The sequence below is a fragment of the Bufo bufo genome, chromosome 5, assembly GCF_905171765.1.
Source record: "Bufo bufo chromosome 5, aBufBuf1.1, whole genome shotgun sequence".
Lineage (NCBI taxonomy): Eukaryota > Metazoa > Chordata > Amphibia > Anura > Bufonidae > Bufo > Bufo bufo.
The window spans coordinates 329,431,796-329,459,520 of NC_053393.1; the positions used below are offsets into that span (position 1 = coordinate 329,431,796).

General features: G+C 41.2%; 1 protein-coding gene across 1 annotated transcript in view; it reads left to right on the forward strand.

Moving 5' to 3' along the window:
• The first annotated feature begins 1,659 nt into the window (after positions 1 to 1,659).
• The window catches only part of LOC121001848 (cadherin-9-like), a 339,856-nt gene continuing 313,790 nt past the window's right edge, over positions 1,660 to 27,725 (forward strand). Inside the window, exon 1 of the mRNA XM_040433066.1 lies at positions 1,660 to 1,737. Coding sequence (XP_040289000.1) covers positions 1,675 to 1,737 — 63 coding nt within the window. The 5' untranslated portion in view covers positions 1,660 to 1,674. The remainder of the gene's footprint in view (positions 1,738 to 27,725) is intronic.

Below are 27,725 nucleotides of genomic sequence, written 5' to 3' on the forward strand. Positions count from 1 at the left end.
TGCACGCTCCCTCAAACGTCGCAACATCTGTGTCATTGTGCTGTGTGATCAAACTGCACATTTCAGAGTGTCCTTTTATGGTGGGCAGTCTAAGGCACAACTGTGCAATATTCATGCTGTCTAATCAGCACCTTGATATGCCGCACGTGTGAGGTGGGATGGATTATCTTGTAAGTGCTCACTAACACACATTTAGACAGATTTGTGAACATTATAGAGTAATGGATCTTTTGTGTATGTAGAAAATGTTTTAGATCTTTGAGTTCAGCTCATGCAAAAAGTATTACGTTTATATTTTTGTTCAGTGTATTTAGTAACATATCATCACTGGCCCATTGTGTGCTATACAGGGTTCAAGGAACAAATGAAATAAATGAGATAGGCTGTGGGACATGTTCCCCACAAATAGGAATCATGTTTCTCGGGGCACTCAGTGTTCCTACGTTGTGCTTTTAATGTGCCGTGTAGTTTATGATCATAGCCTTGAAGGAACTTAGATCTATTTTATTCTCAACAATATGTTATGTATTCTTTGAAGCTACAATGATTTATATATATTTTGCATCCTTATTTCTGAGACATTTTCCATATTTTACTGTCTATTACTTTAAGTGTAACTGTTGTCTTAAGTTGTTTTAAGTTTGTGAAGGAGCATCCCTCTAGAAACAACTAATGTGCCTACAGATTAACATGGCTGCACACCTCGCGTAGCATGCTAATTGTGCGCATGTGCAGCTATAGCAATTATTGACAAATGCACAAATGATATGACTAGTTAAATGAATTGCCAATTTGCTTACCCTAATATAAACAAAGAAAAAAGTAATAATAAAAATAATTTGGTTCGGATAAAACAAGATGTTTTATGTTTAGGATTAATGAACATTTCTAAATTAATTTTAATATCTACACATTGCAGCATATTACAATTATAAATTTTAAAACTCTATACCATAATCTAAAAAAAATATTTAAAGGGAACCTCCCACTATAAAAATGCAATGTAAGCTTCAGGCAGTATGTTATAGAGCAGGAGGAGCTGACCAGACTAATATGTAGTTTAATGGGAAAAGATTCAGAGTAACTTATATTATATTCATTTAAAGTCCTGTTTATTGTGGGCTTTGAAGTGAAGGAAGCCGTCCTATCAGTTACTGACAGGCTTCTCTCTATGACTGTGTATACAGAGATAGCTGTCACTGATAGGACCGCCTCCTTGACTTCAAAGCCTAGAATAAGCAGGACTTTAAACAAATATAATACAAGTTATACAGAATATTTTCCGATAAAACTATATATCAATCTGCTCAGCTTCTCCTGCTCTATAACATGCTGCCTCCAGCTCAAACACCATGTTCAACATGACAGGTTCCCTTTAAAAAAAAAAATTGGTTTGTTTCTAATTCATGCATAAATTTACTTAATTTTGCTTTTTACTTTTTTTATTTTTACAGAAGCCAATTCTTGAAGAATCATTTTAAGAAAGGATTTTAAAGTGTTTGCTGGCAAATCATGAAGGCCTGTTGCAATTTGTTTTTAATAATGTGTACAAATTTGATATTCATGGCACATACAACACCTGTGGATAAAACAACTATGGAATATACTCACCGAAACAGACTCAGTTTATCTCAAGATGGCATAAAAGTATTGCAACGTAGAAAGCGAGGATGGATGTGGAATCAATTTTTTTTACTTGAAGAGTACACGGGTTCAGATACCCAGTATGTTGGTAAGGTAAGTTTCCCACGAAAATGCATATAGTCATAAATCTTCATATTATTATTATTATTATTATTATTACTATTACTTCTGAAGATTATTGGGGAAAAATTTCCTATATATAATAAGGGAAAATGGAGAGGAGAATTATTTTCATTTGCTGAACAATATTGAATTTGGACAACAATATAAGTAGATTGTGGTTGTGCTCACCTGGTGGAGGTCTGAAAATGCCTATAGTGAAAATTGTCACCTGTTTCAATTACTGAGGCTGTTTTCACACATTGGTATTGACTGGCATTTTTCTGCACTTCTCTAGTTTTTTTTGGCATTTTTGTACCTTTTGCAGATTTTTGCACTAAAACACCAGCTCCAGATGTTAGTTTAAGGTCTATGGTAAAAATTAAATGCAGGACCCTAAGGGCTCATGCACACGAACATATTGCGGAAGCATTCACTTCAATGGGTCCAGAAAAACTATGGAAGGTACTCCGTGTGCATTCTGTTTCCGTATTTCCATATTTACGTTCCAGAAAAGAGTAGTGCATGTCCTATTATTGTCCGCAAATCACGATCCGAGGCCCCATTGAAGTCAATGGGTCTGCAATGCAGAACGCACACGGAACACATCTGTATGTCATAAGTATTTCACCCTTATTTTGCGGATCCATACTGTAGAAATGCTATGCCCAGCCCATATTGCTCATGTGTTTGGTGAATAATAAGTTACTGTTTCTATTTCCGATCCACAAAAAACGGATCGCATACGGAAACCATACAGATATATTTTGTGGAATAACGGAACGGAAGAGGACTTGAATCAGAGAAAAAAAAACTCAGATATGGAACAACTGATCCGTGAAAAACAGACCGCAAAACAACAACGGTCTTGTGCATGAGCCCTAAGGCCCTGATTTATCAAGACCAGTTTGTGCTAGATCAGTCTTGACAGCCCTGTGCTACCGGAGGATTCATTTAATTTATTACTAGATGCAGGCCTTGTCATGAATTTAATGCATTAATACTCCTTTTCAAATGTGTCAGTCCTGCAGAGTAAATAATGGTTTTGTAGTGGATTTCCTGAAGTTAAGTCCGTGCAAAAATCCACCCTTAAAGGAACCGGTCACCTGCAAAACGCATATTAAACCGACCACAGTACCTTACAGTATCCCCCAGTGTGTTGCTAATCATGTTCTTCTTTCCTCTTTGTGTTTCTTCACACTTGTTAAAAACGCTCTTTTAATGTTGGTTGGCGCCGTCTTCGAGTCAGGCTTGAAGTCAAGGGGGCAGCGGCCTCCTTGCTTCAAGTAAAGCTAAGCCCGCCCCTTACCCCTCCTCTCTACAATTAGATTGACATGCTGCCGGGATCGCGCTCTTTTAGCGCATGCGCTGTACACTGCCTGTTACAGCCGATCCTCACTCACCCCCCTGCATTTTGCTGACTGCGGATGCGCCGGATAGTTCGATCGCACGCGCACCCGGCCGTCACGCTGTAAAAAGCAGCGTACAGTATGAAGAAACACAAAGAGGAAAGAAGAACATGATTAGCAACATACTGGGGGATACTGTAAGGTACTGTGGCCGGTTTAATATGCGTTTTGCAGGTGTCAGGTTACCTTTAACTTTTTGCTAATTTACATATATTTTCTCTTTCAATTCTACCCAATCCAATTTTTATTTTATTTGAGTAAACCCCTGCATATATGAGGAAAACATAAAACTCTATGCAGATTGGATCACCAGTCAGGGGTGCACCACCAATGAGGCCAGGTGAGCCGATCGCCTCAGGTAGCACCAGGTAGGGGCAAGAGAGGTACAGCCAAAGGGTCATAGGCAGAAGGAAAGGGGTTAGGTTAAGAAATTGGCTTTGGGGAGGGGACGTTTCAGTTTTCGCCTCAGGCATCAGAAAGGCTCGGTGCACCCTTGCCACCAGTGATTCATGAAATGTGGAATTTGATTCATCAGACCAAAAATATCTTCTTCCATTGCTCCATGTGCTATTTATAGGTGATTTAAGAGGTGGAAAGGGGTCAGCATAACCAATCTGTGGCTATGCAACCATTTACGCAGTAAGCAGTAATATACCATAGCTCATATCTAGCAGCATGTTTTCACTTTTAACCTTCTGGTGCATTAAAATTCAACATAGCGTCTAATCAGCTATGTGATAAAGTACTAAAGCATAGAGCTACTGAATAACTAGTATCTATTGCTCATGAGCAATAATAGATTCTTGCTGATCAGAAGGTAAAGCATTTAAACAAAAAAGCTGAGATTTATCAAACTGGTGTACATTAGAACTGGCTTAGTTGCCTATAGCAACCAATCAGATTCCACATTTTATTTCCCAATGGAGATGTGAAAAATGAAAGGTGGAATCTGATTGGTTGCTATGGGTAACTAAGCCAGTTCTACTTTACACAATTTTGATAAATCTCCCCCTAAGTTTATTTCTCAGTACTATTGAAACTGAGTATAAGAATATTCAAGCAAATAGATTTTAACTAGAAGGTGTAGCATTACAAAGGTTTGCATTCCCATTGTTCCAGAAGGTGGTACCTTTCAAGTGTAATGCAGGCATCTGGTAAGATCTGAAAGGTGGTCCATATAGTGAGTACATGCAGTGCAGGCGAGAGGAAGTGAGTAATTCCCAAAGTCTTGCGAGACTTCCGTAAATAACTTTGGTATTTGATTTTTAAATTAAAATAACATTTTAAAACTTGGATCCAAATTCGGCTTCGGTTCCGAGTAGAGATGAGCGAATTGAAGTTGACAAAGTGGAATTCGATCTGAATTTCAGGAAAACTTTGATTTTTCCTAAAATGGCTGCTGCACGTGTTAGGACATGGAGCAAGGAACTCTGGGAACGAGGGATCACCCACAATGCCAAGCATGCAGCCAATCAGCAGTCAGCCAGGCCTGTCATGTCACAGCCATATTGGATTCACCCATTTTCCAGTGTACTTAGTGCAAGTATTCAAGGTGTAGGGAAAGGATAGGGAGGAATCATTCCACAGCACTTATGTTGAACAGGGTTCAGTAGCAGAGGTTAAAGCCTGGGTAATAGAAACAATCCAATTACACCTTGCTGGGCTGACTGGGCACCCAAATCGCCATTATACAGCTCTGTAATTCCAGCATACCGTTGTTGTTATTGGGGTACAAGTGCTGTTTGATACAGCCATTAATAGAGTTTATTACAAGGAAATATTTCTACTAGAGATGGCCTTGCGGTTCACCCGGCAGTCGTTTTGTGGCAAACTTTGCGCTGGCTATGGCGATGTCAGCCGGACCCATATCCTTTGCATTGCACTGAACTTTCACCCATGACACATCCATCAGGTGGGACAGGACAGCCAATTGAGACGTTTCAGCACATGGACATACCCCCACCCTATCAAAGAATCCGATCTGGCAACCATTTTACATTCTGTGTTTTGTCAGTGTAGGAAGAGCTTGCTTTGTGGAGAAGGGACAGGCTGTTAGGGACACCAAACGCTAGCGAATAGGGCCACAAAAGTCCTTTTAAGGACTGGTATAGGTGTGCTATCAATAGGTGTGATATATTGAGGGGTGTGATATACTTATAATCTACTTTCTAACATAGAAAGTATATTAAAGTGCATTTGTATTGTGCAGCAGTTGTGTGCTGTGATACCTCAGCTATATACACCCTGTACAGAATTATTAGGCAAATGAGTATTTTGACCACATCATCCTCTTTATGCATGTTGTCTTACTCCAAGCTGTATAGGCTCGAAAGCCTACTACCAATTAAGCATATTAGGTGATGTGCATCTCTGTAATGAGAAGGGGTGTGGTCTAATGACATCAACACCCTATATCAGGTGTGCATAATTATTAGGCAACTTTCCTTTGGCAAAATGGGTCAAAAGAAGGACTTGACAGGCTCAGAAAAGTCAAAAATAGTGAGATATCTTGCAGAGGGATGCAGCGCTCTTAAGATTGCAAAGCCTCTGAAGCGTGATCATCGAACAATCAAGCGTTTCATTCAAAATAGTCAACAGGGTCGCAAGAAGCGTGTGGAAAAACCAAGGCGCAAAATAACTGCCCATGAACTGAGAAAAGTCAAGCGTGCAGCTGCCAAGATGCCACTTGCCACCAGTTTGGCCATATTTCAGAGCTGCAACATCACTGGAGTGCCCAAAAGCACAAGGTGTGCAATACTCAGAGACATGGCCAAGGTAAGAAAGGCTGAAAGACGACCACCACTCAACAAGACACACAAGCTGAAACGTCAAGACTGGGCCAAGAAATATCTCAAGACTGATTTTTCTAAGGTTTTATGGACTGATGAAATGAGAGTGAGTCTTGATGGGCCAGATGGATGGGCCCGTGGCTGGATTGGTAAAGGGCAGAGAGCTCCAGTCCGACTCAGACGCCAGCAAGGTGGAGGTGGAGTACTGGTTTGGGCTGGTATCATCAAAGATGAGCTTGTGGGGCCTTTTCGGGTTGAGGATGGAGTCAAGCTCAACTCCCAGTCCTACTGCCAGTTTCTGGAAGACACCTTCTTCAAGCAGTGGTACAGGAAGAAGTCTGCATCCTTCAAGAAAAACATGATTTTCATGCAGGACAATGCTCCATCACACGCGTCCAAGTACTCCACAGCGTGGCTGGCAAGAAAGGGTATAAAAGAAGAAAATCTAATGACATGGCCTCCTTGTTCACCTGATCTGAACCCCATTGAGAACCTGTGGTCCATCATCAAATGTGAGATTTACAAGGAGGGAAAACAGTACACCTCTCTGAACAGTGTCTGGGAGGCTGTGGTTGCTGCTGCACGCAATGTTGATGGTGAACAGATCAAAACACTGACAGAATCCATGGATTAGGTAACGGCCAAAGGGTGAGAAAGGCGCTCATAGGGTAAGTAAGTCTAGGTGCAACAGCTTCTTTCAGAGAGCTGGTGGATGCGATAGACTCACCTTTTATGGTTGCACCGAAGTTAAGTGCAACCGTATTGTAGGTGAGCAGTGAAGTATAAAAGGTGCAGGTCAGTGCTGCCAGATGCGTCAAGAAGCCCCTTGGGACGAAGGCCAAGTCGCCACTCGGGTATATATTGGAAAGCGTATCTTAGCTTGTCACTGTGGGGTGATCAAGCTGGTAGACGATCATAGGGCGCATTACCACGACCCGGTACAGGATACAATAAAGTTTATTTTGAGACAACGCGTTTCGGGGTCTCGACGGCCCCTTTATCAAGTCTACATGGAACATAGATAATAGGAAAAGTACAGTAAAAAATTATAATAAATAAAAACATATATATGTACGTTTCAAAGTTGTATATGGAATTTGGTATAGACAGATGTGTACATGTATATGTACATTTAAGAGTCGTATATGGAATTTAGTATATATAGTTATATATTTGCATGGATGAATATATAGATATTGATAAAACATATAGATATCAATAAAACAGGGGAAAACACACTCCATTGGGTGGGCAGGTGCATCAATAATTATATGAATATATAAATAAATGTATATAAAAATATATAAAAGAAGGCTGTAAGAAATCTCTCTGTATACATTCATAAATAAATAGGTTAATTATAAAAAATATATAAAACATAGATGATAAAATATTCAAATACTCGGTTAGGTGAGTAGATATCTCATTGGTACTGATTCATTAGCACATGTGAAAATGCCGTATATATATAATTAGTTGACGTATATTGGTAAGACTGTCATATGTAGGCACATATTTGGCAGGAAATATTTGCGTATTAAAAAATACCTGTGTCACCCTAGACACAATATTCCGCAAAAACCAAGGATTACGTTCAGGAGAGCGAGGACCTTGAAGAATGCACTGGCCCCCAGCAAGCTGAAATAGAAAGAGCCCCCTATAAAAATCAATGTACATTCCGATACTGTAGGCAGTTACAAATGCAATCACACTTTGTGTAAGTGCTGTAATAGTATAACCCATCGTAGAAAAGAGTTTAGGAGCAACTTCACAAAAGAAGAGTTTCACATCAAAAGTTTTGCTAACTGCTCCTCATCATATATAATCTACCTCCTGGAATGTGAGTGTGGACTACAATATGTAGGTCGCACGATACAAACACTCAGAGAACGCTTAAACAAACATAGGTCAAATATCGTGAAGGGCTTCATGAAGCATAGCGTGTCCCGACATTTTCTCAACGTCCACAATAAAGACCCTACAAAGCTGACGATTACTCCTATTGAACAGATTGACGCAAACTGCTCAGCAAGATATAAGACTCTCCAGAGGAGAGAAATGTTTTGGATCTTCAAATTATATACATTAGAACCACATGGACTCAATGAAACCCTGGAAAGCAAATGTTTCTGATTCTGGGTCCCCCCCCCCCCCCCCCGTATATTTTTTTATATTTATTTATTTATTTATCCATTTTTTATTATATATACATATATATATATTTTCATTGTTTTATCATTATTATTTTTTTTATTCTCCCCCCCCCCCCCCCCCCTCTTCCTCCACTAACTCTGCTCCTTATATATACGCAAATGCGCATCCATCCTTTCGGCTGCAAACCTACAAACTCGGAACTCAATCCCAGAGTAACTCCATCGCATGTCTTAATAACAACGAATCATACATATTCATCTCATCATTACACCTGAGTAGTACTATCACCAAGCACATCAACATAGTTCACCATATAATTATAGCACATTGCTTATATCACTACCTCCCTCCAATCTCATTCATAGTCCTCCCCTCCAGTCACATCAATCATCCCTCCAATTTTTCATATATCAATACACACACCCACTCTACTAATATCCTCCCACCAGGTCCTGCCACCCTTAATACCCAGCATGTCCCATTAATACTGTCACCCCCCTTTTGACAAAGATCCTACAATACATCATTTCTCTTCCCCAGACCAATTGCTTCTATAGAACTGCTCTGGCTAACAAGTACATCAGCCGTGCCGCTCAAAGAAGCGGCCGACACTCCCGCATTTGCATAACCACGCCCCTTCATTTGCATAGCCACGCCCGACCTCCCGATATCAATTCCCTCACAGCGCGCGCAGACCTCTTTGCCTGCGCGCCCTTTCTACACGTGCCACACATAGGACTGTAGTGGTGAACCGCTGCTCTCACTCAAAGTGTAACAAGAACAAAACTAAGGTAACCAACCTAAAATAGATACATTTGTGTATACTTATCTGATAACCCATCTCCTTTTCTTTTATGTATATAAGGCATGAACATATAAAGGGAGAATAGAAAGTTTAATATATATATATATATAGGATTGAGAAGAGAAAGATATGGGAGGAATGGAGGGAAAAGAAGAGGGGAAGAGAGAGAAAGTGAGGGAGGAGGAGAAAGGAAGATAAAGAAGGAGAAAGCAAGGAGAGAGAGGAGGGAAAGGAGAGAAAAGAAGAAAAATAGGGTCAGAGGGTCATAATGTATATATATTTACTGGTTGATCCATTTTAGCCAAAGTCTTAAAAGAACCCCCCCCCCCCTTTCTTTTGTTTCACATGACCCCACAGGTACGGACATGCGCCTTTTTTAGAAGAAAACAGGCAGTACACACCCAGCTCCACAAAAAACTAGGGTGACACAGGTATTTTTTAATACGCAAATATTTCCTGCCAAATATGTGCCTACATATGACAGTCTTACCAATATACGTCAACTAATTATATATATACGGCATTTTCACATGTGCTAATGAATCAGTACCAATGAGATTTCTACTCACCTAACCGAGTATTTGAATATTTTATCATCTATGTTTTATATATTTTTTATAATTAACCTATTTATTTATGAATGTATACAGAGAGATTTCTTACAGCCTTCTTTTATATATTTTTATATACATTTATTTATATATTCATATAATTATTGATGCACCTGCCCACCCAATGGAGTGTGTTTTCCCCTGTTTTATTGATATCTATATGTTTTATCAATATCTATATATTCATCCATGCAAATATATAACTATATATACTAAATTCCATATACGACTCTTAAATGTACATATACATGTACACATCTGTCTATACCAAATTCCATATACAACTTTGAAACGTACATATATATGTTTTTATTTATTATAATTTTTTACTGTACTTTTCCTATTATCTATGTTCCATGTTGACTTGATAAAGGGGCCGTCGAGACCCCGAAACGCGTTGTCTCAAAATAAACTTTATTGTATCCTGTACCGGGTCGTGGTAATGCGCCTTATGATCGTCTACCAGCTTGATCACCCCACAGTGACAAGCTAAGATACGCTTTCCAGAATCCATGGATGGCAGGCTTTTGAGTGTCCTTGCAAAGAAAGGTGGCTATATTGGTCACTGATTAGTTTTTGTTTTGTTTTTGAATGTCAGAAATGTATATTTGTGAATGTTGAGATGTTATATTGGTTTCACTGGTAAAAATAAATAGTTGAAATGGGTATATATTTGTTTTTTGTTAAGTTGCCTAATAATTATGCACAGTAATAGTCACCTGCACACACAGATATCCCCCTAAAATAGCTAAAACTAAAAACAAACTAAAAACTACTTCCAAAAATATTCAGCTTTGATATTAATGAGTATTTTGGGTTCATTGAGAACATGGTTGTTGTTCAATAATAAAATTAATCCTCAAAAATACAACTTGCCTAATAATTCTGCACTCCCTGTAGAGGGACAAACGCTATTGAAACTAATTGCAACGGGTGTGATATACCTGTTGCCCCCAAATAAACAGATTGAGGGGTGTGATCTTTCTTCTTCCACAAAATACTGATTTATGGGCTGCAATATACCTGTTGCCCCAAAGAAACAGGGTGGTGTGATATAACTGTTGCGTCAAAAAAAATTATTGGGTTGTGATATATCTGCTTCCACAAAATACTGATTAAGGTGTTCGATATACCTGTTTCCACTAAATATTGATTGAGGCCTGCGATATACCCGCTTCCACAAAATACTGATTATGGGGTTTGATATACCTGCTTCCACAAAATACTGAATGAGACCTGCGATATACCTGCTTCCACAAAATACTGATTAAGGGGTTTGATATACCTGCTTCCATAAAACACTGAATGAGACCTGCGATATACCTGCTTCCACAAAATACTGATTTAGGGGTTTGATATTCCTGCTTCCAAAAAATACTGATTGAGGACTGTGATATACCTGCTTCCGCAAAATACTGATTAAGGGGTTCGATATACCTGTTTCCACCAAATATTGATTGAGGCCTGCGAGATACCTGCTTCCACACAATACTAATTAAGGGTTTCAATATACCTATTTCCACCAAATATTGATTGAGTCCTGCGATATACCTGCTTCCACAAAATACTGATTAAGGGGTTTGATATACCTGCTTCCACAAAATACTGATTGAGGCCTGCGATATACCTGCTTCTACAAAATACTGATTAGAGGTTTGATATACCTGCTTCCACAAAATACTGATGGAGTGCTGCGATATACCTGCTTCCACACAATACTGATTAAGGGGTTCGATATACCTGTTTCCACAAAATATTGATTGAGGCCTGCGATATACCTGTTTCCACAAAATACTGATTAAGGGGTTTGATATACCTGCTTGCACAAAATACTGATTGAGGCTGCAATTTACCTGCTTCCACAAAATATTGATTAAGAGCTTGTAATGACCGGCGTCACGCACAGGGAGGGAAAAGGGAAAGCCCTGCCCAAGGGAGAGGGAAAGGTGGTGACCCCTGACTCACCTTGCGGCTGGCACCTGACTGCCCTGACGTCCCTAGACGGGTTCCTCACCCGTGCGGCGATCACGTGCCTAAACCCTGGCTTTCCCTAGAATGAGCCCTAGATAGTGAACGTCCGGTGGGATCGCTAGTCCGCACCACTGACACTAAAAGGGAAACACCAGGGAGAGGACAGACAATACAGACAAACACATACACCCAGGTGGGCGACCACAGCAGACCAAAATGGTCCAACAGGGATCCGGAGGGTAACGTTCTGGACCAACTACCAGAGAACGCAGCAACACAGCTCCAGAGGGTCAGTATAGAAGTCCAGGCAGGAAGCTCTATATCTGGCAACCAGAGAAGTGTAAGAGGGGAATATAAGGAGGTTGGGAGTGCTGGACAAGGAACAGCTGAGGAGAAGGAGCTACGGATCCCTGAGTGAGCCAAAAAGGGTTGCAAAGCAAACCCAGAAAGCTACCATAAGGAAACAGCCCTATCTTACATAGAGCGCGCAGCCAACCTCTGTGACTTCCTGACCCCGGGTATAACGGAGTCAGGCGTCGGTCTTGACACCCTCGTGACAGAGCTTTGATATATCTACTTCCACAAAATATGGATTGAGGCCTGTGATATTACTGCTTCCACAAAATACTGCTTAAGGCGTTTGATATAACTGCTTCCACAAAATACTGATTGAGGGCTGCAATATACCTGCTTCCACAAAATACTGATTAAGGGGTTCAATATATCTGTTTCCACCAAATATTGATTGAGGCCTGCAATATACCTGCTTACACAAAATACTGATTAAGCGGTTTAATATACCTTAGTGTTGGTCGAGCACCAAAGTGTGTGTGTGCTTTGGTGCTCGAGTTGAACACTTCTACTGGCACAATGGGAGAACCTGAGCATTAAACCAGGCACCCCCTGCTCTGAAGATTGGAGGGTGTCCGTACTCTAGTTCGGCTTAGGAGTCCCTGCTCTGACTCCATATATGGAGTCAGTGCTTGGGGACACCCAATGTATTTAAATCTAATTTAGCCTCTATTTCTGAAAGGTTTCTGGTGGGATTTGAACTCACAACCTTCTACATTACAGCCAATAATCTTAACCACTACACTATAGGGCTGCATGGCCAGTTACTTAAAAAAATAAAAATAATATATCAAACTTCTGCTGTATACCAATACTTACTAGTAGTCTACCTCTTATTTGCCATTGTGCGGTGCAGTTACTGTATATGTTTTAAAGCATTTTTTGGCTTGTATTATTGTGAAAAAAAGGGTTTATTAGTCATTGTTTAAAGAAGTGTGAAAGTTACAGCCCTTTTTGTCTTGTATTAGTGACAAAACAAAAATACATTTTCCATTCAGCGGTGCAGTCATATGTTCTAAAGCCCTTTTTGCCATCTACGGTATTAGTGGCATAAGTAAAATATATTTGCCGTTCAGTGGTGCAGGTATATGTTCTAAAGCCCTTTGTGCTATGTATTAGTGGCAAAAGTAAAATATATTTGCCGTGCAGTGGGGCAGTTATATGTTCTAAAGTCCTTTGTGCCATGTATTAGTGGCAAAAGTAAAATATATTTGCCTTCAGCGGTGAAGTTATATGTTCTGAAGCCTTTTGTGGCGTGTATAAGTGAAAAAAAGGGCCTATTTGCTGTTCAGCGGTGCAGTTATATGTTCTAACGCCCTTTTTGTCGTGTATTAGTGGCAAAAGAAAAATATACTTGCCGTTCAGCGGTGCAGTTATATGTTCTAAAGCCTTTTGTGGCGTGTATAAGTGGAAAAAAATAAGGGCCTTTTTGCCATTCAGAGGTGCAATTATATGTTCTAAAGTCCTTTTTGTCATGTATTCGTGACAAAAAAATATATATTTGCTGTTCAGTGGTGCAGTTATATGTTCTAAAGCTGTTTTTGTCGTGTATTATTGGCAAAAGAAAAATATATTTGCCGTTTAGCGGTGCAGTTATATGTTCTAAAGCCTTCTGTGGCATGTATAAGTGGAAAAAAAATAAGGGACTATTTGCTGTTCAGCGGTGTAGTTATATGTTTTAATAGCTTTAATAGCTTGAGAAAGACCAGAGATGGTTGAAACGTTGCTTTCTATATGCTGCTGTTACCAATAAAGTAACCGGCTTTTTCACCAGAACTGAGGAGTGCTGTGGATTTTCTATTTATTTATATGTTTTAAAGTCATTTTTGTGTGTATTAGTGGGAAAAAGGGCTTATTAGTCGTTGTGTGGTGAAGGGGTGTTTAAATTTCATTTTTATTTATTTAATCTAACAGTATGTCAGACAGAGAAGTGCCAGGCGCTGCACAGGGGAGTGGCAGAGGCCTAAATATTTCTGGTGCAGGCAGAGGTTGCAGCAGAGTAAGGGGCTGTGGCAGCAGGGGACACTTCAAGAGGCCTTAGCTCCCAATGTCAGCCAGTGGTCGTGTCTTGACCAGCAACCCAGCAGTTCTTGAATGGTTGACTCGATCTTCGACTTGGTCGCAAGTGACATCAGACACCCCCAGCCAAGAGTCGGCGGGTTCATCAGATGCAACCCTTAGTTGGCAAGGCCTGGGAGCAAGCCCTGTGCCCTCACATGTCCTCAATCTGTCTCTGTCCTTTTCTGTTCCCTCAGCCAGAGAAGTATTGTATGCTGTGGGCTCAGCTCCACTATACAGTGAGGAAAAGCTACTAGAAGACAGTCAGCAGCTACTGGCAAGCCAAGATGTGGAGGAGACATCCGCCGCTTTCTCCGGTAGACAGGCAAGTAGTTATGAGTAGAGTGGCGTGGGAGCTGGTGTTGCGAGCAGTCAGCGCTCCTGTTCCAGAGACGGTTGAGGAGGACATCAGTGACATGTATACAGCACTCGATGATGATGTAGCTGATCACACTTGGGAGCTGGGTGAATTAGGGGCTTAATCATCATCAGCGGTGCACCAGTTAGTGGAGGCAGCGGCAGTAGCAGTCAGTCAGTGCATAGTGTTGGGTTTAAAATCACCTACTCGGCGGTGTGGACAAATTTTGTTAGGCCACCGGAGGAGGTGAATATGGCCATATGTAGAATCTGTGGGCAGAAGGTGAAGCATGGCCAGGATGCCAATGTTGGCACCACGGCCCTGCGTCAACATATGCAGCGTCACCATAAAGTGGCCTGGGAGAACTGTGGCTCCGATGTGGTGGTCCAGCCTATATCCGATATCAGGCAGTCAAGGCTCCACCACCTCAGATGAACGGAGCTGTCTGCCCTTCCCATCATCTGCTGGCCCTGATGCTCCTGCTCATCGCCCTCCTACTCCTCTTCAGTCATTCCGTCAGCAATCGATCACCGAAGCGATTGCCAAGAGACAACAGCATGCGTGCACTCAACAAACGGCGCAGAAGCTGAACATGCTCCTGTCCAAGTTGCTGGTGCTGCAGTCCCTCCCTTTCCAAGTGGTTCACTCTGCACCTTTTAGAGAACTGATGGCTTGTGCCGAGCCGAGGTGGAGAGTCCCAAGCTGGCATTTCTTTGCCAAAAAGGCAGTACCAGCCCTGCACACACATGAAGAACATGAAGAACAGAAAGTGGGCCAGTCCTTGAGTCTGTCGGTGTCTGCCAAAGTGAATGGTAGCGCCAACGTGTGAAGCTAAAACTACGGTCAGGGACAAAACATGTGATTAATGGGTGAATGTGGTTCCTGCACAGCCACACGAGCAACTTGGCCAGTTGACGCCGCTTTCGCCTCCACGTTTTTACGCCGTTGGTCCTGCGACAATGTCCACCCCTGCCTCATAATCCTTCACCGTGTCCTCAGCCTACACTGCAGGGACAATTCACAGTGCCCCTCCAGCATACCACATGTGCAGGGCATGGTGGTGTCATGCTGTTCTGCCCCTCGTTTGCCTGGGCGAATGGAGTCACACAGGGAAGGAACTGCTCGGTGTCCTTCATCAAGAAATTGAATCCTGGTTTTCTCTGCGACAACTGAAAATCGACAACAGGAAGAACATGGTGGTGCTGTGTAAAGGAGGGATGAGCCATGCAACCTGCATGGAACACGTGTTCAATCTGGTTGTCGAGCCATTCCTGAAGTCTTACACCCATTTGCAATACATACAAAAAATTGCCAGGAAACATTTCATGCAATTCAGCCACTCGTACACCTCAGAGCACACCCTCCTTGAGCTGCAGCAGCAGAACGGCATCCCCCAACATAGGCTGATATGCGACGTTTCCACCTGTTGGAACTCCACCCTCCATATGTTAGACCGACGGTACGAACGGAGAAAGGCCATAAACGATTTCTTGATGATCCAAGCGGACAGGAGTGTCTACTCATAGAAACATAGAAACATAGAATGTGTCGGCAGATAAGAACCATTTGGCCCATCTAGTCTGCCCAATATACTGAATACTATGGATAGCCCCCGGCCCTATCTTATATCAAGGATGGCCTTATGCCTATCCCATGCATGCTTAAACCCCTTCACTGTATTTGCAGCTACCACTTCTGCAGGAAGGCTATTCCATGCATCCACTACTCTCTCAGTAAAGTAATACTTCCTTATATTACTTTTAAACCTTTGCCCCTCTAATTTAAAACTGTGTCCTCTTGTGGTAGTTTTTCTTCTTTTAAATATGCTCTCTTCCTTTACCGAGTTGATTCCCTTTATGTATTTAAAAGTTTCTATCATATCCCCTCTGTCTCTTCTTTCTTCCAAGCTATACATATTAAGGTCCTTTAACCTTTCCTGGTAAGTTTTATCCTGCAATCCATGTACTAGTTTAGTAGCTCTTCTCTGAACTCTCTCTAGAGTATCTATATCCTTCTGGAGATATGGCCTCCAGTACTGCACACAATACTCCAAGTGAGGTCTCACCAGTGTTCTGTACAGCGGCATAAGCACTTCACTCTTTCTACTGCTTATACCTCTCCCTATACATCCAAGCATTCTGCTGGCATTTCGTGCTGCTCTATTACATTGTCTTCCCACCTTTAAGTCTTCTGAAATAATTACTCCTAAATCCCTTTCCTCAGATACTGAGGTCAGGACTGTGTCAAATATTCTATATTCTGCCCTTGGGTTTTTACGCCCCAGGTGCATTATCTTGCACTTATCCACATTAAATTTCAGTTTCCAGAGTTCTGACCATTCTTCTAGTTTTCCTAAATCCTTTTCCATTTGGCGTTTCCCTCCAGGAACATCAACCCTGTTACATATCTTTGTGTCATCAGCAAAAAGACAAACCTTACCAGCGAGGCCTTTTGCAATATCACTTATGAAGATATTAAACAAAATCGGTCCCAGTACAGATCCCTGTGGAACCCCACTGGTAACATTACCTTGTTTTGAATGTTCTCCATTGACTACAACCCTCTGTTGTCTGTCACTCAGCCACTGCCTAATCCACTCAACAATATGGGAGTCCATGCTCAATGACTGCAGTTTATTGATAAGTCTTCTATGTGGGACAGTGTCAAAAGCCTTACTAAAATCTAGATATGCGATGTCTACTGCACCTCCACCGTCTATTATTTTATTCACCCAGTCAAAAAAATCTATAAGATTTGTTTGACATGATCTCCCTGAAGTAAACCCATGTTGTTTTTCATCTTGCAATCCATGGGATTTTAGATGTTCCACAATCCTATCCTTTAATAGGGTTTCCATTAATTTGCCTACTATTGATGTCAGACTCACTGGTCTATAGTTGCTCGATTCCTCCCTACTACCTTTCTTGTGAATGGGCACGACATTTGCCAATTTCCAATCTTCCGGGACGACTCCTGTTACTAATGATTGGTTAAATAAATCTGTTAACGGTTTTGCCAGCTCACCACTAAGCTCTTTTAATAATTTTGGGTGTATCTCATCAGGCCCCTGTGACTTATCTGTCTTCACCTTAGACAGCAAACTTAGAACATCTTCCTCTGTAAAGATACATCCATCAAACGATTTAATAGTCATTCTTTCTAGTGGAGGTCCTTCTCCTTTTTCTTTTGTAAAAACTGAACAGAAGTATTCATTAAGGCAGTCGGCTAGCCCTTTATTCTCTTCTACATACCTTCCGTCCTTTGTTTTTAATTTAGTTATTCCTTGTTTTAATTTCTTTTTTTCATTTATATATCTGAAGAATGTCTTATCCCCTTTTTTCATAGACTGAGCTAGTTTTTCTTCTGCCTGCGCTTTAGAAGTTCTTATAACTTGCTTGGCCTCTCTCTGCCTAATCTTGTAGATTTCCTTATCTTCATTGCTCTGGGTTTTTTTATAATTACAAAATGCTAGCTTTTTATTTTTAATGAAAATGCATCCTCCATACTATGTCACCTTGACACTCTGTGGCCTCTTGATGCTGCCGCCACCTCCACACTGTCATTATGCCACTCTGTGGCCTCCTCCTGCTGCTGCTGTCACCAACTTCACACTCTGTCATTGTGCCACTCTGTGGCCTCCTGATGCTGCCGCCACCTCCACAATGTCATTGTGTCATTCTGTGGCCTCCTGCTGCTGCCGCCACCTTCACACTCTGTCATTTTGCCACTATGTGGCCTCATCCTGCTGCTGCTACCCCCACCTTCATAATTTGTCATTCTGCCACTCTGTGGCCTCCTGATGCTGCTGATACCTCCACACTATGTCACCTTGCCACTCCGTGGCCTCCTGATGCTGCTGCTGCCACCACCTCCACACTCTCTCATTGTGTTACTCTGTGGCCTTCTCCTGCTGCCGTCAACCTCACACTCTCTCATTGTGCCACTCTATTGCCTCCTAATGCTGATGCCACCTACACACTATGTCACCTTGTCACTCTGTGACTTCCTGATGCTGCTGCCACCTCCACACTGTCATTTTGAGTTCATACCGAACTTTGCGAGTTTGTGTACCCGGACCCGAACACAGATTTTTTTCACTGAAGTTTGGGTTCGGGTTTGGTGTTCGGGTGATTTTATTATTTTCCATTATAACATGGTTATAATGGAAAATAATAGCATTCTTAAGACAGAATGCTAAATAAAATGTCCATGGAGGGGTTAAATATAATTTTAAAAAATCACCTCACCCGCTTGATTGTGCAGCAGTCGCGCAGGTCTTCTTTCTTTATGACCTGCAATGACGTCACCGCGCTCACCACTTGGTCACCGCAGGTCCTGCTGAATGAAGATAGAATCTCTATCTTTATTCAGCAGGACCTGCAGTGACGTCACCGCGCTCACCACTGAAGTCATGGCAGGTCCTTTCGCAGGTCCTGAAAAAAGAAGACTTGCGTGATCAAGGCTGCACGATCAAGTCGATGAGGTGAGTTTTTTTTATTATTTTTAACCCCTCCATGGCCATTTTATTTAGCATTAGAGATGGCCTTGCGGTTCGCCCGGTGGTCGTTTCGTGGCAAACTTTGCGTGTTGGCGATTCGTCAAACATGCAAACATATGGAGTTATCCTCGCCGCCAAATTCTTTCACATTGTGAAGAACTTTGACCCATGACACATCCATCAAGTGGTATAGGACAGCCAATTGAGACGTTTCAGCACATAGACATAACCCCTACCTTATAAATAAACCTGATCTGGCCGCCATTTTACATTCAGTCTTTTGCCAGTGTAGGAAGAAGTTGCTGTGTGGAGCAGGGACAGGCTGTTAGGGACACCAAATGCTAGCTAATAGGGCCACAAAAGTCTTTTTAAGGACTGGTATAGGTGTGCTATCGATAGGTGTTTTACACAGAGGGGTGCGATATACTTATAATATACTTTTATAATGAGTCAAAAACACATAGATCTATATAGTGATTACCTGGAAGTCAGGGGCCTAGGGGCTAGGGGCTAATTAGGGCCATTTTTATATAGGGTAAGCTTCCGGACGGGGTCGCTCTTATCAGGGCGGGTGGTCTGTGGTTAGTCTATCAGGACTAGCACCCCCCTGTAGGGCAATATCAGGGACAGTTCTTTGCCCACCCTGTCCTTCAATACCACATCATCATCTAGCCCAGGGATAGATGGTTTTTGCTTTTCTTCCTGGATTCATGGATGTGCACTGGAAGCCCCCGGATTGGGGTAGGACATATAATTTTGGATTTGGTGCCGCCGAGCACCTGATTTTGTGCCGCCGAGCACTTGTTATTGCCTACCACATCTGCCTAACTTTAATAATTTAATTTATTTTAATTTTGAGGAATATCTTTTCCATTCACACTGTCATTTTGCCACTCTGTGGCCTCCTACTGATGCTGCCGCTGCAGCGACCTCCACGCTCTGTCACTGTGCCACTTTGTTGCCTCCTGATGCTGCTGCCACCTCTACACTGTCTATTTGCCACTCTGTGGCCTCCTGATGCTGCTTCCACCTCCACACTGTCTATTTGCCACTCTGTGGCCTCCTGATGCTGCTTCCACCTCCACACTATGGCATGTCCTTGACACTCTGTGGTCCTCTGATGCTGCTGCCACCTACACACTTTGTCACCTTGCTACTCTGTGGTCTCCTCATGCTGCTGCCACCTGCACACTATGACACCTTGCCACTCTGTGGCCTCCTCTTGATGCCGCCACCTCCACACTCTGTCATTTTGCTACTTTGTGACCTCGTTATGCTGCTGCTGCCACCTCCACACTGTCATTGTGCCACTCTGTGGCCTCCTCATGCTGCTTCCACCTCATCACTATGTCATAGGGCCACTCCGTTGACTTCTCATGCTGTTCTCACCCTCCCCAATTCATGACTAGGCCACTATTTTGCCTTTCGGCCTGGCTGACATCATTATTTTTTATCCTTCTTCTGATCTGTCAGAATGAAGGAAAATGAGACGCACAACTGATACTGTCTATGTACCAGCTGTAAGACCTGTATGGTCCCATCATAATTGGCTTGTGAGTTGCTAGCCAAAAGCAGGAGTCATGCAAATATTCTATTCACGTGTCATCTCTGTTTTGGATCCACTCCTGTTTTTTTTTACATTAGTAATACTGATGAATAACTGACCAAATGCTGACCGAGTGAAGGCGGATGCTCAACAGACAGGATCCGTTTTTGGGGGTTATTGTACTGACTGATCAGAGGAAGGGCAAAATAATCAGTGACGTCAACGCATACTTACTGCTGACACACTCTCCACTCTGTCGGGGGGCTCTACTTTTGTGGCAGGCGCATCCAAGCCAGCACATCGCAAGTCAGACTGGGAGACTGGAAAATGCATAGTTTGTTACCTAGCAGAGTGAAGCATCCAGCAATTGTACCCAAAAACTCTACCTTCACAAGATTGATTATTGATCACTACCACAACAAATCCTTGCATCAAGGAAGAAGCTTTACCCAAAGCTGTTTGAGAGAAGGTGGTTACTGGATAGTGAAAGGAAGCAAAGTTATAGCAAAGTATATAATTAAATGTGTAGTCTGGAGAAAGGCACGTAGACTTACTGAAGAGCAAAGAATGGCAGATTTACAGGCAGATCGCGTAAACCCATCACCACCATTTTTTTTATAGCCGGAATGGATTGGTTTGGCCCGTTCATCACCAAACAGAACCGCAAGTAGTACAAGAGATATGGACTAATATTTACATGTCTCAGCTCCTGAGCAATTCACCTGGAAATGTTAGAAGATATGTCAACTGACGCATTCATCAACACCTTGAGATGTTTCATAGCCATTAGAGGTATTGTCAGAGAGGTTAGATCTGACCAAGGATCAAATTTTGTCGGAGCAAAGAATTAATTAAAGAAAGCTCTAAAAGAGATTGATAAAGAAAAAGTAACTGAGTATTTGTTAGAGAAACAGTGTGATTTTCACATGAATGCTCCAAATGCAAGCCATACAAATCAGAACTGTAAGAAATGTGTTAAGTTCAGTGCTGAAAAAGAACGCCAGAAGAATGGATGATGCTTCACTTAGGACCCCATTCTATGAAATAATGTCTATTGTTAACAGTCCACTTACAGTTGATAACATCAACGACCCAACAAGTTTGGACCCTTTAACTCCCAGCCATCTAGTTCACCTTAAGTCTGATTACATATAGCCACCACCTGGCAAGTTCACCAAAGAGGATTTATATGCTAAAAGGAGATGGCGAAGAGTTCAATATCTATCAGAACAGTTTTGCAATAGATGGAGGAAAGAGTACTTATCCAATCTGATGCTAAGAAGTAAATGTCAAACACCCAGAATAAATGTCCAAGTTGGTGACATAGTGTTAGCAAAAGAAGAAGATTTAACTAGAAGTCAATGGAAATTGGCCAAAGTTCTAGAAGTTCAAAAGGATGAAGACAGACTAGTAAGAAGAGTGTTTTTACAAATAGGAGACTCAAAACTTGACTAAAAAGGAAAACTTCTCTCTACTCCACTCAAGTTGGAACGTTCTATACAGAAGTTAGTTGTTCGACTTGAGAGTAATAAAAGACACTTGGAAGTTGAGAACCTGATGTAAAATTCTTTAAATTCATGTTTAAGTCCTACCACTAAGAACATAGAATTATAGGTAATTTTGGTCGGAGTGTGATGGATCATGTGATGGACCATGTGATGAGAGCAGTGACGTCACCACAGGTCTTTTTCTACCAGCTCATCAAAGAAGTAGTAAGAGGAGAAGCCGGGCTGCGTGAACAAGTTGATAAGGTGAGTTTAATTTTTATTTTATTTTTTTAACCACTCCATTACTATTTTACTTAGCATTCTGTATTAAGAATGCTATTATTTTCCCATATAACCATGTTATAAGGGAAATGAATGGGTCCGGATTCAGTGCGGGTGCAATGCGTTCACCTCACACATATAACTGCACCGTTGAATGGCAAATTGGCGCTTACTTTTTTTCAGTCACACACACCAGAAAAAATGGCTTTAGGACATATAAGTTGAAAAAAAGTAAGGGCCTATTTGCAATTGAGCAGTGCAGTTATATGTTCTAAAGCCCTTTTTGGCATGTATTAGTGGGAAAAAAATATATATTATTTGCCGTTCTGCGGTGCAGTTATATGTTCTAAAGCACTTTTTTGTGTTTATTAGTCGCACAAAAAAAGTATTTGCCATTGTGTAGTGAAGTGAGAAAATTATAGCCCTTTTTTGCGTATATTAGTGGCAAAAAAATATGTATTTGCCGTTCAGCAGTGCAGTTATATGTTCAAAAACTCTTTTTGGCATGCATTAGTGGCACAAAATTATATATTATTTGTCGTTCAGTGGTTCAGTTATATGTTCTAAAACTTTTTGTGGGGTGTATAAGTGGAAAAAAGAAAGAGCCTATTTGACATTTAGCGGTGCAGTTATATGTTCTAAAGCCCTTTTTGGCATGTATTAGTGGCAAAATAATATATATATTCTTTGCCGTTCTGCGGTGCAGTTATATGTTCTAAAGCCTTTTGTGGAGTGTATAAGTGGAAAAAAGAAAGGGCCTATTTGCCGTTCAGCAGTGCAGTTATTTGTTCCAAAGGCCTTTTTTGGTGTATTAGTGGCCAAAAAATATATATTATTTCCCATTCTGCAGTGAATTCATATGTTCTAAAGCCTTTTCTGGAGTGCATAAGTGAAAAAAGTAAGGGCCTATTTGCCGTTAAGCGGTGCAGTTATATGTTCTAAATCCTTTTGTGGCATGCATAAGTTGAAAAAAGTAAGGGCCTATTTGCCGTTCAGCAGTGCAGTTAAATGTTCTAAAGCCTCACTTGGTGTGTATTAATGGAAAAAAATAAGGGCGTATTTGCTATTCAGCAGTACAGTTATATGTTTTAAAGACCTTTTTGGTGCGCATTAGTGGCAAAAAAATATATATTACAGTATTTGCTGTTCAGCGGTGCAGTTATATGTTCTAAAGCACTCTTTTGCGTGTATTAGTGGCAAAAAATATATATTATTTGTCGTTTAGCAGTGCAGTTATATGTTCTAAAGCCCTTTTTGGCGTGCATTAGTGGCAAAAAACAATATATTATTTGCGATTCTGCGGTGCAGTTATATGTTCTAAACCACTTTTTTGTGTGTATTAATGACACAAAATAAAGTATTTGCCGTTGTGTGGTGAAGTAAGAAAATAACAGCCCTTTTTGGCGTGTATTAGTGGCAAAAAAAATTGATTTGCCATTCAGAAGTGCAGTTATATGTTCTAAAGGCCTATTTGGTGTGTATAAGTGACACAAAAATGTATATTATTTGCCGTTCTGCGGTGCAGTTATATGTTCTAAAGCACTTTTTTGTGTGTATTAGTGGCAATAAAATATATATTTTTTGCCGTTCTGCAGTGCAGTTATATGTTCTAAAGCACTTTTTTGCGTGTATTAGTGGCACAAAAAAAGTATTTGCTGTCGTGTGGTGAAATGAGAAAATTATAGCCCTTTTTGGAGTGTATTTGCGTATGTAGTTGCGATTCAGTTATATGTTCTTAAACCCTTTTTGGCGTGTATTAGTGGCAAAATAATATATATTATTTGCTGTTCAGCGGTTCAGTTATATGTTCTAAAGCCTTTTGTGGCGTGTATAAGTAGAAGAAAGAAACAGTCTATTTGCCGTTTATCGCGGCATTCAAGGCTCCACCACTTTGAAGGGAGTTGTCTGTCCTTCCCATCATCTGCTGATCCTGATGCTCAAGCTCCTCCTCTTACTTCTCTTCAGAAATTCTGTCAGAAATCGATAACAGAAGCGATTTCCAAGAATCAACAGTATGCATGCATTCGTTCAATGAAGCAGCAGCTGAATGTGCTCCTGGCCAATTTGCTGGTGCTGCAGTCCCTCCCTTTCCAAGTGATGGACACTGCACCTTTCAGAGAACTGATGGCTTGTGCCGAGCCGAGGTGGAGAGTCCCAAGCAGTCATTTCTTTGCCAAAACGGCAGTACCAGCCCTGCACACGTACAGTTGCAAGAAAAAGTATGTGAACCCTTTGGAATGATATGGATTTCTGCACAAATTGGTCATAAAATGTGATCTGATCTTCATCTAAGTCACAACAATAGACAATCACAGTCTGCTTAAACTAATAACACACAAATAATTAAATGTTACCATGTTTATATTGAACACACCATGTAAACATTCACAGTGCAGGTGAAAAAGTATGATAACCCCTTGGATTTAATAACTCGTTGAACCTCCTTTGACAGCAATAACTTCAACCAAACATTTCCTGTAGTTGCAGATCAGACGTGCACAATGGTCAGGAGTAATTCTTGACCATTCCTCTTTACAGAACTGTTTCAGTTCACCAATATTCTTGGGATGTCTGGTGCGAATCGCTTTCTTGAGGTCATGCCACAGCATCTCAATCGGGTTGAGGTCAGGACTCTGACTGGGCCACTCCAGAAGGCGTATTTTCTTCTGTTTAAGCCATTCTGTTGTTGATTTACTTCTATGCTTTGGGTCGTTGTCCTGTTGCAACACCCATCTTCTGTTGAGCTTCAGCTGGTGGACAGATGGCCTTAAGTTCTCCTGAAAAATGTCTTGATAAACTTGGGAATTCATTTTTCCTTCGATGATAGCAATCCGTCCAGGCCCTGACGCAGCAAAGCAGCCCCAAACCATGATGCCCCCACCACCATACTTCACAGTTGGGATGAGTTTTTGATGTTGGTGTGCTGTGCCTCTTTTTCTCCACACATAGTGTTGTGTGCTTCTTCCAAACAACTCAACTTTGGTTTCATCTGTCCACAGAATATTTTGCCAGTTCTGCTGTGGAACATCCAGGTGCTCTTGTGCAAACTGTAAACGTGCAGCAATGTTTTTTTTTTGGACAGCAGTGGCTTCCTCTGTGGTATCCTCCCATGAAATCCATTCTTGTTTAGTGTTTTATGTATCATAGATTCACTAACAGGGATGTTAGCATATGCCAGAGACTTTTTTAAGCCTTTAGCTGACACTCTAGGATTCTTCTTCACCTCACTGAGCAGTCTGCGCTGGGCTCTTGCAGTCATCTTTACAGGACGGCCACTCCTAGGGAGAGTAGCAGCAGTGCTGAACTTTCTCCATTTATTGACAATTTGTCTTACCGTGGACTGATTAATAGTGATGAGCGGGAGGTGCCATATTCGGTTTCGCGATATTTCGCGAATATTCGCATGAATATTCGTGTTATATTCGTCGAAATCGAATATTCGCAATTATCGCGAAATTATTTTTCGCATATTGCGAAAATTTATCTTGATAGTATAAGGCAACGTTCCTATGCTAATGACTATGGCTAGGCTAATATGTGTATATTACGAAATTTCGTAATATTGCTCTAACTTCGTCTCTTAGAATATTACGAATATTCTAAAAGACGAAGTTAGAGCAATATTAAGAACATTTGCAAAAGTCGAAATTGCGATGCGAGTAATATAACACGAAATAGTCGCATGAAGATTTAAACTTAGCACTGCTATATTCCATATTCTAGCCTAATATGGAATATAGCTGTGTTAAGTTAGCACTGCTATATTCCATATTAGGCTAGAATATGGAATATAGCTGTGCTAAATTGAAATCTTCATGCGACTATTTCGTGTTATATTACTCGCATCGCAATTTCGACTTTTGCAAATGTTCTTAATATTGCTCTAACTTCGTCTTTTAGAATATTCGTAATATTCTAAAAGATGAAGTTAGAGCAATATTACGAAATTTCGTAAAATACACATAGATTGTATTTAAGCTAATATACTGCTATAGTAATAATTTTTAATAGTGTACATATTTTACAAAACTTAAGTTCAGAAGAGGCAAAAAAAATTACAGGAAAAAAAAGGGATTATAGCACTATATTAGCTAAATTAAAATCTATATGTGTATTTTACGAAATTTCGTAATATTGCTCTAACTTCGTCTTTTAGAATATTCGTAATATTCTAAGAGACGAAGTTAGAGCAATATTACGAAATTTCTAAAAGACGAAGTTAGAGCAATATTAAGAACATTTGAAAAAGTCGAAATTTCGATGCGACTAATATAACACGAAATATTCGCATGAAGATTTCAACTTAGCACAGCTATACTCCATATTCTAGCCTAATATGGAATATAGCAGTGCTAACTTAGCACAGCTATATTCCATATTAGGCTAGAATATGGAGTATAGCAGTGCTAAGTTGAAATCTTCATGCGAATATTTCGTGTTATATTACTCGATGCGTTATATTAAATTGCGATGCGACTAATATAACACAAAATATTCGCATGAAGATTTCAACTTAGCACAGCTATACTCCATATTCTAGCCTAATATGGAATATAGCAGTGCTAACTTAGCACAGCTATATTCCATATTAGGCTAGAATATGGAGTATAGCAGTGCTAAGTTGAAATCTTCATGCGAATATTTCGTGTTATATTACTCGCATCGCAATTGCGACTATTGTGAAATTTCGTAAAATACACATATAGATTAGATTGTAATTTAGCTAATATGGAATATAGCAGTAAGTTGAAAGCGCCACTGACTGGAGCAGCCAGGAAGCCAGGAATCCAAAGGACAGGTAAGAACAACTTTAGGGAAGTGGGAAAGAAAAAAATATAATAAAAAAAAAAAAGAAAAAAAACGAATATTCTATTTCGCGAATATATAGAACGATATTCTAAATATTTGCGAAATCTCGAAATTGCGATATTCGAGAAAAAAATTCGCAATTCGAATATTCGCGCTCAACACTACTGATTAACAGCAAGGCTTTTGGAGATACTTTTATAACCCTTTCCAGCTTTATGCAAGTCAACAGTTCTTAACCCCTTCCCGACCGCAATCTGTATATATACGTGATAGCTGCACATACGCCGTAAACGTTCTGGCAGCTCTTTAATCCAAGCGCTGCAAAGCGCTTGGATTAAAGCTTCTGCCCCTGCCCTGCTGCTGTCACGGACAGCATACAGTGCAGTAATGCCGGCAAGGGACCAATCACAGTGGCCCCTTGCCGACAATTGATCCGATTGTTTAGTCTGTGCAGACTAACCAATCGGATCGTGGCAGTGAAAAAAATGCCGGTTTCATGCTCTGAACTGCGCTCTGCAGATCAGAGCATGAAATAAGGTAGGGTCCTCGTAATACCCCCCCGATCTGTGCCCCCAATCTGTGCCCCCAATCTGTGTCTGTGCCCCCCTTGTGTCGGCCTGCAGCTCATCTCCTAGAGGCAGCTGCCCTGATGCGGTCCGCCCCCTCTCCGCTCCATGCATTCAGTCTCACCCACCCCTCCTGCCCCAGCCTCCCTCAATATTGGCGGCCGTACCCCCCGATCCCCCCCCTTTCCAGCGCTGCCCCCGATCCCCGCTGCCCCCGATCCTCCTGCTGTGTGTGATGGCGGAGGCTCCATTACTGAGCCGCCGCCATCAGCAGAGAGTGTCAGCTCT